A 12,323-nucleotide genomic window follows, 5' to 3' on the forward strand; every position below is an offset into this window, starting at 1 on the left:
TCCTTACATTGGAATTAACATGCTTGGAATGGGCTCCAGGCATATTGCCATTTTATCTTTTGGTTTATCACTTTCCATTGCTCTGTTTCCTTTGTGACAACCGTCAGTTATGGTGGCCATGCACGTAGCGGAAAGAAAATTGAATTCCCTCTGCCAAACAGTGTATTGTGACAGCGTGTCTCTGCACGACCCCACTATTGTGCTCTTTCATCTGTTTTGTGATGAATGAGCAATATCAGTTTTTCCCTTCTGTTTTACTTTGACTTTGGATGTGTACCACATGACACCTCTCCGATCACCAGCCCTGACCTTCTTTATTGAAGGTTCTCTTTGCCTTTTGATAATTGTTTTTAAGAAATACGTTAAACCATCCCCCCATCCAGATAATGGGAGACACAGTGAATGCTGAGAGCTCAGCATTGATTCCATATACCTGACTATGACCTTTTCCAATCTGAAGTCCTGCGCTGGCTGTCAGTTTGATGTGAGCTGGCTAATCGATTCCTTTCAGCCGTGAGAGAGTACTACGATGCCTCTCACACTAAAGTCTCTACCACGCGACCCTGGATTTTACCTGGGTCTTATTGTTGCCGCTCACTGAATAATGAAACATTTACCCTTTAATTGCCAGTTTCATAAAGAATGATCAGTTTAATTTGCTCTCATTAGAGCCATCTGATCTAATGGGCTAATTAAGGGCTTTGGATGGAACAGCAGTCACCAGAGTCTACAACACCCTTAGGGAGGCGTACGTCAATGGATCATAAATATTTTACTACGTCTACCTACATGCAGACTGTAAGGTGCCTCAATTTGACTTGCATAAGTGCTTAACATTCACCTTTTGATGTGGCTTATGTTGTGAACATAACATCACTGTTGACTCCACCAAGGATCTTCTACAAAAGCCCACCATGTCAGCATGTATAGGACAAAACAAAAAGCATCGTTTTTTCATCGATTAGCTGGATTAATGCACTCACTGTGAGGAAACAATGATTCTGTCACTGTCTTCTCACACTGACACAACACATACACACAGACAGACACACACTTGATCGATGTAGGTCAGGGGTGTTTGCTGGTTTGGGCTTTAGTCTTATTAGATTGGGGAGATGGTAATAGACGGGCAGCTGTGTCATGATTCTATCCCAGTGACCCCTGGGCCAGAGGTTTATGTCTGGCCCGGGGCAATGGGTGTAATGCCCCCACCTCCAGCTCTGTGAGGAGCGACCTCAGACCCCCTCAGTCCTGGGGGATCTGTCGGGAGATGCAGGAAGATGGGTACAAACTCAAGGACTATGCTTTTGTAAGTATATTTAATTAAGCACAGCCTCCATTGTGCTGGACTGTGGTTTTCAGCTTGACAAGTTGAAGGACAGAAGACCCAAAACAGCTATCATTAAAAAAAAAAAAAAAAATGTTTTACTTCATTTTTTAAAGCCGTGCTCCCAGCTTATTTGTCATGACCGACAATTATTTCTGGATATTAAATGAAGCAGTTGACATTTAGGGTACCGCGCGTATCGACTGTGTAACCTCAAAGTGTAGTGGAACAGATTTGCAATGGATGGCCGAAGCACACTGAACACTGAAACCCTGGTCGACACATGACATTACCGGGTCACATTGGAAACCAGGCAACGGCACTTATAGTTAAAGAGCCGAGAAACAGAGGGAAGACTGTCAGCAATCCCTTTGTTTCCATCACACCATTAGTGCTAATCCGACCCCGGTGTCCTGGACTGTGTGTAAAGATGATTTTGAGTAATACATTTTCGTTGAAGACAGATGGTGGTTTTACTTGAGGAGTTTTTGATGTATTTTTTCTCCAGTTTGTATTTGTGTGTGTGTGTAGTGTATTTGCAGCCTGCTGTCCCTATTTGATGGTCTGATTTGGGTTCCATTATGTCGCCAGCGGGGTTTTGTTCTCAGCCGTCACATTGGCACCAACTGCCCTGCGGGTGATCAGAAACCATCTGCAGCAGGCGTATCCCAAACACACCACAGCAGTGAAGGGTGTGGCACGCTCTAAACGGAGCTTACACGGCCTCTATTGATTTCCACATTTGAGAGCATCTCTATTATTGCTGATCACCGATCAGGGAATAGCCAGACAAGGATGCTGTTGCCTAGCTGTGCTACCGGAGCAGTCGGCTCAATGACGGGCTGCCTGCATTGTCGGCAAGGATAGTTACTGTTTGTTTAGAAAGACATCATTGTGGCGGAGATTTGACGACTTGTACGACTTGTGTTTGTGGCAGAAAAGAACTTCAGCCGTATATGACCTGACTACACATCTGTGGGTTTCCAGCTCCAGTGCCCTTGATACAAAGCATTTCACAAATAAGCTTGGCAACTTGATTTCTTGCTGGAAATGGCACATTCAGGATATGGGTAAACAAATATATTTCACAGTCTTTAGCAAGCATTTTATCTTGGAAGCACTACACATCTTGACAAACATTATCTTAGATTTAATATATAAATAGGCTCATGGAAACATGTAACAACATTTTGACTAATAAGGTTTTCCAATTCTTTGAGAGATTTTGTCAGCATTCATCCAATTTTAAGATGCTAGTTAAAGAACTTCTTACAATCGCTCATATTGGGCAAAACCCTGAGTGTCTCCATACAGAATATCTACCATGCCTTATGAAGAATCACACTCCTGTCGCACATTGTTTGCTTCTATTTTTCACAGCCAGTCTGTATGTCCTCTAAGCCTGTTAGGCCCAGATCTTGCACAAGGATAGAGAAGTGCAAACATAGACATGCTCCCATGGGCTGACGACACCCCTGGGGTTACAGTGTATACTGAAGAGGAGCCTAAGGAGGGGGCAAGGACGTATGGCAGGGCATTCATCTGCTAATAGAAAAAAAACAGCTCTAACAGCTGTTCTTACGCCAAACTCACAATCTTAATCTTGTCAACTTTCTGTTCAGCTGCTCTGACTGAGGGCCTTATTGTGAACAACAGAGCTGTCACTTAAAGAAAATTGTCCATGTTTCATTGTAAGTGTCTAGTTGGAGAGAGAAAGCATTATGCGACTGTGTGTTGCGCATTAGCATCTTTGTGCATATGGCAAATGCTGGTTCCCCCACGGTGTGTTGCACAGTGTACCGGAGTGAATAACTTTTATTTTTTTTGCATCATTTCCCTCTTCCTCCTAAGCATAAAAACATGAATATTTAAAACTACATCAAACAAGCATTCATGAAATATTAAAATGGTTGGGAAACAAGAAAAGCTTTTATCCTCTCTCTTATTCGTTTGTGTTATCCAGCCTCTCTCTTTCACTCCCTCACTCCTTTGCTCGCACACACACGTATTGACACACATGCACATTCACACCCACGGGTAAGAAAGACAACATTCCCACTCGATCCTCTTCTGTGGTATCAGCACAGTGTTGCGTTAAACAGAGGAGGCAAAGATGCTAAAAGGTTCTGTGATTTATTTACTCTGGATTGAATTTCAGGCATAACACATTTTTAGAAGTCTTGGTATGTGGATGTTTTTTTTTTTTTACAAGATACCAAACAGATACGTCACATTTCAGGAGGGCCTGTTGTTTTATGTGAGAACTTTACCTCTGGAGAAGTTATTCGCTATTATGCATCCCTTTTTGGCTGAAAGATTTAACAATGACTTGTACCATTCTGTTTCCTATGTAATGCTGTTGTATGTTGACAGGGCAAAGTTAATCTGGGGAGCCTTGTCTTTCCCTGTACGGTCCTCTCTATCTCTTCCTCCCACTACTCTACCTCTCTCTATCTATCTCTCTCTCTCTCAGTGTCTCTCTGTCTGGCTAAGAGCTAAAGGCTCTGCTAATCACTGTAGCAGCAGCTCGAAGCAGTTACTGCTGTGTTTTTAGAAAAGATCCTGTTAAGCGTGGCATTAAAACATGGTGTGTAGGGGTAAAGTCTTGCTATCCCCTCCCCCATAATGCTTCAAGCCAAAAGCGTAACCAACCTGTTACTGTTAATTCTCTTCCTTTCTGCACTATTTGATGCTACACACACCACGCTAGTATTCAGCCACTGTAAATGTAAATTCAAATGAACCTTTTGTTTTATGAGTAGCATTGGTTGAATTGACTTGTTGGATTATGCTAAGGATGAGGTTATATTGAATGTGTATGTCTTTGCGCAGCCACATGATGTGTTTTGAAGGCAGTGGGAGATCAATGGAAGAAAAAAAATTCCTATAAGGCTGTACGGCACATTGATTCTGTCATTTTTGCCACGGATCTTTTGTTCATGCATGTATTCACGTGCTTGTGTTTGCAATATTTTAATGCACTCTCTGCACAGTCAAGTCTTTCAGCTTTTATATAGGTCGGGGCAGGGTAAAATGAAGGGATTAAAGTAGATGGCTTTTTTTTTTTAAGTGAGCATTTCTTTTTTTCTATCTTTGTCCTCGTCCTTTTTCCCCTGATCGTCTGAGTCGGGGCACGCCGCTCAAGAGAATGAAAGAAAGATCTCAGAGCGGGCAGTCATATTGTAGGCTAAATCTAATCAAAGCTAGAAGTGCTTTTAAATGTCTTTTGTTCCCCTGGGCGAAAGGTTTGTGGGCCTCTCCACTCACCAATGCGTCGTGCCCAAACTCCACCGCCACTAGATGCAATTAATATCGAGCGGAATACGCTGGCCTGCAGTCCCCTCATATAATAACAGTGTTAGAACAAAGGTTAATGCTTTGAATCTAATCTCTGTCCTCGTCATTTTCAATGGAGTTGTGATGCAAAGGGAGGTAGACATATTGTGGGGCGAAGCGGGTCTTGAGAGAGATTGGTAGTCAGTGGGGGGGGGGGGGGTGTGGAGGGGGGTATTTGACTCGGACGAAAGCAAAATTAATTACTGTTCCCTATAAATTTGATGTCATGTCTCATTTTCCCTAATCCCCCCCGCCTTTTTCACTTCCTAGTGGTGCTAACAGAGAAGCTTGGGAAGACTAATGAAAAGGCCTCTTAGATGCTAATGGCAAATTAGCCCTCGTGTCACTTTTGGAAGCTGTTAGTGGAGTGACTGCCTACTCAGTGAGAAGGTGGCCAGACGGCAGCATGGACTGCTTCTGCCCTACACAGACAAGCACACAAACACACATTCACACTAAGGAGGGAAAAGTAACGCTTAACATGACAGATAGTTTTACTTTTAGTCGGATACGGTTATGTCTTTGCCTTACATAATTGTGATCCCTCATTTTCCCCATGCTCTGCTTCTGTAATTGCAAGTTTTTTGACACTTAAGCCCAGATATAACTATTCTGAGAGACAGTTTGCTTTCTCTTGGGGGGATTTAGTGGTTTGGATCACACATAATGAGCTGGATCTACTCCCTTGTCTCATTATACTGTTGTTAGACTGGACCAGAGACAGGTTTTAACAACTCACTAGGAGTATCGCCTGAACAGGCCTCAGACTCAAACATACAGAGTCACAAACTTGCTTGGATAAAACATCGTCTTTTCTCTGGTGAGTCCAAACAGACATGCTGGAGGAATGAAAAAAAATGCATTTCTTGTCGGGGCTTTAGATCCCAGAGACATCGTCTGTTTTAGTTTTGAATCTGAATTTTTTTCCAAAACATATTAGTCTCTCACTGAAAAATACAGTATGTCAGCAGTCACATGCAGTTTACTTCTCAGCATATTGAGTTATTATACTCCTCGCAATATGTCCTGGATGACTAATGTTGTTCATTTTTGTCTGCTTGTAGAGCCAGTCACGTATCCAGAACATGACACAAGTGTATATCTGATGTTATAATATATGGCAAAAACAGACTCTGGCCAGTTGTGTTATTGTTTTAGAAGTGCGTCCTGACAAAAGGGAATGCACCGTCTGAAGTATTTATGTGTGTCTTATATTGAGCTGAAGAGCAACTTGAGAAAGTAGCTCTCTCTTGTTCTCCTTTTTCTTTCTCTACCTTTTTTCTGACATAGCCAAAAAAAAGAAGAAATCCCTGCGCTCTACTTGTGTGCAGTTCACTCCCACAGCAAACAGAAGAAGAAGAAACAATATTGAATAGAAAAACAATCGCTGCTCCTGAAAAGGCAGCCTGCCAGAGTGTAGCATGTGCATTTATGTAAAACTTATAATCCAATTAACACGTACAAAAAACCCAGTGATCACTCCATTATGGGAATACAAAGGAGAAGAGGTGCCATGTTCAGAAAAACTGCTCATGTGGAAAAAATGCAAATGGCGTGAAATGAGTGTGTCTGGTAATGTGTTTGTATACAGTCCCATGCTGTGGCACTAGACTACAGCCCCAGATGATGACTCTTGTCCTTCCTCTCTCTCTCTCTCTCTGCAGGCATACTTCCGACAGGGTGTTGCCCTTCAGTACCTTGGTCGCCATGCCGACGCACTGGCCGCCTTCGCCTCCGGGCTGGCCCAAGACCCCAAGAGCCTGCAGCTGTTGGTGGGCATGGTAGAAGCCGCCATGAAGTCGCCATTACGAGGTAAGAAATTTAGTAGCTGATCATGTTCATATGCGTGTGTGTGTGTTTGTGTGTGTATGTGTGTGTTTGTGTGTGTGTGTGTGTATGTTGACAGTGTTTTCATGTGTTTGCGTGTCGCTGTCTGTCTTCTTCACCATCTCCACAAGTTTTGTCCGACAGCCTGCTTGAAGGCCTGTCTCTGAGATAATCCCCACAGTCTGTCAGTCAAAAGGCGTGTTGGGGTGACTTTACCTGTCACTTTTTTTTTTGCCGTTTGGCAGGCAGGAAGGCCATCTCTCCATTGGTCCGTCTTTCTGTCTCTGTGACTGACTGTTGATGTCAAGAGCCTACCTCCGGACTCTGAGGCCTGACGCCTGCAGCTTCAGCGTATCTTATTGTCAGTCGGGCCGATCTCACAACGAGATAGCCCGTTATCTTAATGAGCATCCAACACTAAGGCCATTGTCCATGTCTGCCCCTGTGCAAGCCCACCTTTTTATTCAAAAGCAGAGTGGATTCATAAGTAGTGGATTCAAGCCTAGATTGTTACTAGAAATGTCTGCTGTCTGTTTTGCATTATTATCTGTCGGATCAGCCAACTGCAGTGACCTGATTGTCCATGAGTAATCAGTGTGGACCAGCCTAATGAGCCTTAGAACAAACCTGGGAACAATTTGACTGCAGATGACCACTGCGGAGGTTTTAATATTCTTCAGATCCTAGATGGCACCGACTGCCAAAATAGACTGAGTCATCCTGCAGTTATGCTTTGTCATCATCTCTTCTCCAAAACGCTGCCGAAAAAACCTCTGCCTGCGAAATTAACTTGGCCTTGTTTCACACACCAAACTTTACTGAACTGTACAAAAAGTTCAGCCTTTGTTCAGCGCGGAATTTCTTTAATCGAGTGCAGCGCTGGATATGTGTGCGTGCAATTGCAGAATAAAAAAATAATGATATTGCAAAGAGACTAAAGAAGGTAGAGCCCATCTGAGCAACATTGAGTATAAAAGCCCGTCACTGGAGCCAGAACAAGAAAAAAAGGGCTCTGGGTGCGAGCCTAGACCCCGAGCATCATGGACCAGAATCAGTAGGGTGGGACAAACATTTAGCCAAAGCAATCTAAGCTCTTAATTGTTTACCCTATTTCCCACAGTACCAGGCAACCAGCAGAGGATCTAATCCAAGGTGTGTTGAGGAGAGGTAGCTGGGTCAATGGATTAGGAGCAATGATCCTCTCAGAGGGGCTGCTGGCACTGGGGGACGATAATCATTGCTACGCCAGCAAACAGGGAGGATAATCAGTGTTACTCAGCCAATGTCCCCTGATAAGTAAAACGTAGACGAGCGTTGCTTTCTCTTTTCATCAATGAGAAAGAGTGCCACATTCTTGCCAGCCTGTTTAAGCCGGCCTCATATAGCACACTCATCCGAGGTTTTAGATTACCATGTCCTCCAATTTAATTACAGTTGAGCGAAGCCAAAGTTTTCAGAAATTCACCTTGAGCCACAAATATGTCTTGTCATAGCCAAGTTATTGTAGCGGGTTTTCCACCTGCTTGCTTTGTGTTGTAACAACATTGTGATTACACTTAAAAAAATTGTAATCCCTTTTGTAATTACACTTATAGCAGTTCTGAGAACACTACATTAGTCCCATCTGTGCACAGACTCAATGATGCTGCCATGTTGTCGCTGATTGTATCTAGCTGTGTTCAGTGATCTCAGTCATTTATCTCACCGCAGACATCTGTATGCACTAAGATGTTTACGGTCCGTCCCAAAGCACCTTTATGCGTCTTTTCTGCAAAGAAGCAAAGCAAAGAAATCCGTCTAATCACATCCATACCAAAATAGGAAATATAAATAAATCAGGATGGAGGAAGACAAATAATGAGCCTCAGAGAACAATATCGAGGCATGTGTCTTCAAGGACACAACGTGCACAGGATTTATCAAAGCCTTCTTTTGTTTTCAGCAGTAAATTTAATATTATATGTAAAGCATCCCAATTCTTTGTGTGTGTCGAATACAATTCAGCTCTCTCTCCCTGACATACTCCCACTCCTCCTTGCCCGGATCAAGGTTTCTTCTTGTTATTCCAGAGTCGAGCAGCTGTTGTGTTCTCATGTGACTCATACAGTATTTCCCACAACAAAGGTCTCTCTCACACAAGTGGAAACTGGTGCAATCTCACCTCCCTCCTTTTTCACTGTATCTGTCCCCCCCATGTCTGCCACTTCCAATCATCCTGGCAGCAATTTTTCCCTCCGCTATCAGCATTGTCCATCTGTATCGTTGTAACAGGCTGTGGGAAATCAGCCTCTCGCACTTGTATCTATCGGATAAGAAAGAAACATACTATTCATCCATGCTCCAGTTCTGTCTCTCATTCAGCTGCTTGGGGCCAGAGGGAGCGCAAAGGGTTCATTAGCCCTTAATTATTGGATTGTCTTCCACATATGCTATAACACAAATGGGGGTTTTCATTTGAAGATCCCTTCTGATAAAACATACGAGGAGATGCTTTCACAGTGTGGCAGTTATTGATCCAGAATGGACCATTTGCCATTAAAGAGGTTGCAGCCCTTTCATTGGAAGATGTTGAGCCCTATATGTTCATTCAGAGCAAAATGCTTTGAGTAGAGGGGCTGCTGTTTAACTCAACTGACATTTGCCTTCCCTAGAGAGGACAAGAAAGTTATCAGGGTATTACTTAAAGGATGATAGCAATTGTGTTTGATATTTTTCAACAAAGCTAAGAGCAAAACATTGCGTCTCTGTGTGTATGTTCGTCGTTCTGTCCTTTTAAGTTTCTCGACAATCTTTCATCACATCCACTGTGCACTTGGCAGGGTGTGTTTCTGGGAACCCAAGGGAGTGAAGTGCAGATGTGAAGTTGTTTGGATCGCAAAGTTCTGGAGAAAACTGCAAATACCTGGTTGTGGTCAAGCCAGTTGAACTTTGGTGCACGTCTATATCCATGCTGTTATGGTACTAGTGCTAGGAGTGCACAAAAGGTCTGGACGCTACCCTAACACATGCAAATAGAATCAAATCCAAATGGTTGCATCGGCACATCCCTAATGGGCACTGCACTAGTTCAATAAAAATACACCAAAACAAAGTGTAGCCGAAGCCTGAAATAGACTGTTAAAATCGCATCAATGGGCCATGCTGTTGCAGTGGCTGACATGTTCTTTCATTACAAGCTTAATGGGTACTGTACAGGCCCCCAGGATGCTGCCTTCTCCGAGCAGCCAGCATGGACTAGTGGCCAACCCATTGGTACTGCATGCTGTGAATGGGAGCTTATTTTCATGGTAGCCCTAAGGCAGATTTCCCCGTCCACACCAATACAAGCGGCGAACAAGATTGTGTCGCCGCAAAATTTTTCTGGATATCAATCATAGGCTCAAACTTATCTTGAGACCATATACTATTAAAACTGAAGTTTTTTCATTTCAAAACGCCACATAAAGCGTTTTATTAGCCCAACGGCTTTTAACGGCTTTCAGTTTGTTTTCGAGGGAGGAGGAGGGAGCGGCACGTCATACACTTGGGCGTGCCAGGGCTTACATGAAAGCAATATGGCAGCTTCCTTGTTGCTTCTCTGCACCTGAGCAGCTTTCATAGGAATGAATGGGCGCCATTTTTCAATACGGTGTCCATTTCTTTATATGTCCATGGTACTGTAGTTCATTTTGAGAAGATTGCATATACAACGTCCTAAATACTCACTTCTAATATGTGGCAAAAAAAATAGTAACATTTGCTATTAGCTACAGTGCCTGACTATATTAGTAAATGAGTAAGTAAACTAGAATGTGCATTTCCTGAAGGAATTGTGTGTAACAGCTGAAAGCAGCTGCTAGCTGAAGCTGATGAAAGCGAAGTCAGCACGACACTTTTTGAATTATGTTCTGACGTAGGAACCAATAGACTTTGTGCAGAATGCTATTAGGGCTGGCCCGAATTATTCGAATATTCGAATACTCGCTCGGAAAATTAGTATTCGGAGCTTAAATTAGTATTCGGAGCTTCGTTTTTTTTTTTTTTTTTAATAATTTTTTTTTTTCAATTTTTTTTTGCAAGAAGCTAGTACTGCAATATAATGTCATCAAATAATTTTATATTTGGATATAAAAGTTAGTAATATTGTAGTAGTAGTAGTAGTAGTAGTATTGCTCATTTAGGAGGATATTACATCACTAAGTGTCATAGCTCATCCATTACTTCACCTCCGAGCGCGTAAATCTTCAACAAAATATGCAGATACTGTCAAAATCGGTTCCAGGGAGTATATAGGGATTATTAACGTTTAAAAAAAAAAAATTAAAATTTTTTTTTTTTTAATATAGGGGAAGGTGGGGTGATTTGTGCATTTTGGAAGTTGCAAAACCCCTTGTTTCTAGAAAACCGTGGAAGAAATTGGAAATGTGACCACATATTTAAGAAGAGCCATCCATTTGACTCATCCTGTAAAGAAGGGAGACACAAGGAATAAGATATAAGCACATTTAAGCTAAAAAAACTGTGTTTTGCCTTTCAAAGTAAAATTTCCATGATCAAGGTTTTTTGATTATTGTGTCTGAACAATTATAGACACGTTTGAAAACATTTGACACATGTTTTAGTGCTTTGGTATGCTACACTTTGAGTCTATATAGTTAGCACAATGTCAACCCTAAATTGCTGCATCATGCCTATTATCCAAAATTCTGGGGATGGGGTGATTTGTGCGCAAGGGCCTGGGTGAGTTATAAGTAAGTAAGTAAGTAAAATGTATTTATAAAAGCACATTTATGACAGTTTGCACTGTCCAAAGTGCTGTACATAGTGCATTCAGTAGGTAAACAATGAAGGTAAAATAACAATAACCAAAATAAAAGACGTAAAGCCCATACATCCACATAAACACAGATAGTAGTGCAGAGGTAAGTAAGTAGTGCAGAGGTTAATGGGGAGGAAACACCAGGGTGTACATATGGGTTTTGAGCCTTGATTTAAAGGCAGAAATGTAGGGGGAATCACATTTGTCAGGTGGCAGTTGGTTCCACAAGCACGGAGCAACTAGTGCAAAGCACATTTCTGAGAGTTGTGCCAGTGGCATGGCTGTATACGCTGGTCACCAAAAGAAAGTGATTGTCTACAGTAGCTCAGAAGAGAGTGACATCTCAATTCCAACGACACCACTTATGAGAGTTCAGATGGCCAGAAAGATGATGATGGTGACTTTGTGGGGTGATTTGTGCGACAAGACAACTTTTTTTCCGAAAGCTATATTTCTTAAACAGTTTATTCCAGATCCAAAGTTTTTATTGCCAGGGATGCACAACATCCTGAAATATATGTACATATTTGAGTTGGAGACATAACTGTCAAGGCCTCACTTTAAAATCACTTTGAGTAAAAAGTTGCACAAATCACCCCACCTTCCCCTATATATATATTTTTTTTTAATGTTGTTTTTGATAGTGTGTTTTTCTGGAACGAATATTCGAATATTCGCTCGGAAAAACCAACGAATATTCGAAGCCTGAAAAATGGTATTCGGGCCAGCCCTAAATGCTATAAAGTGGGTAGGTCGGGAAGACAAAATAATGCGTTGTTTGGTTTGGTCTTTGCATGGAATTAGTTAACAATTACAAAAATACATTTTATCAACAGCATTATCCTTTGAAAAAGTAAAGAAAAAGATCAACTTATATTATGGTTTGTATCGTAGTATATGCAAGGAATAACATTAAAGAAAATATATTTAAAGTATAATTAGTGTTTAGGTGTTTTGAAAATAACTATTTGGTACATTACATACAGCATTTTCTACCCACAAGAATACTGTCAAAAAGCACCCTTAAAAAGAGGA

At 41.9% G+C, this 12,323-nt stretch overlaps 1 protein-coding gene across 2 annotated transcripts in view; it reads left to right on the forward strand.

The window, feature by feature from the left end:
- LOC307266598 (tetratricopeptide repeat protein 28-like) overlaps nt 1-12,323 on the forward strand; it is a 177,174-nt gene that overhangs the window by 98,909 nt on the left and 65,942 nt on the right. For both annotated transcript variants that reach the window (XM_080048654.1, XM_080048655.1), the window contains one exon: nt 6,328-6,475. In XM_080048654.1, the coding sequence (XP_079904780.1) occupies nt 6,328-6,475 (148 nt within the window). The remainder of the gene's footprint in view (nt 1-6,327; nt 6,476-12,323) is intronic.

Source organism: Ammodytes marinus (genome assembly GCF_949987685.1).
Source record: "Ammodytes marinus genome assembly, chromosome: 2".
NCBI lineage: Eukaryota > Metazoa > Chordata > Actinopteri > Uranoscopiformes > Ammodytidae > Ammodytes > Ammodytes marinus.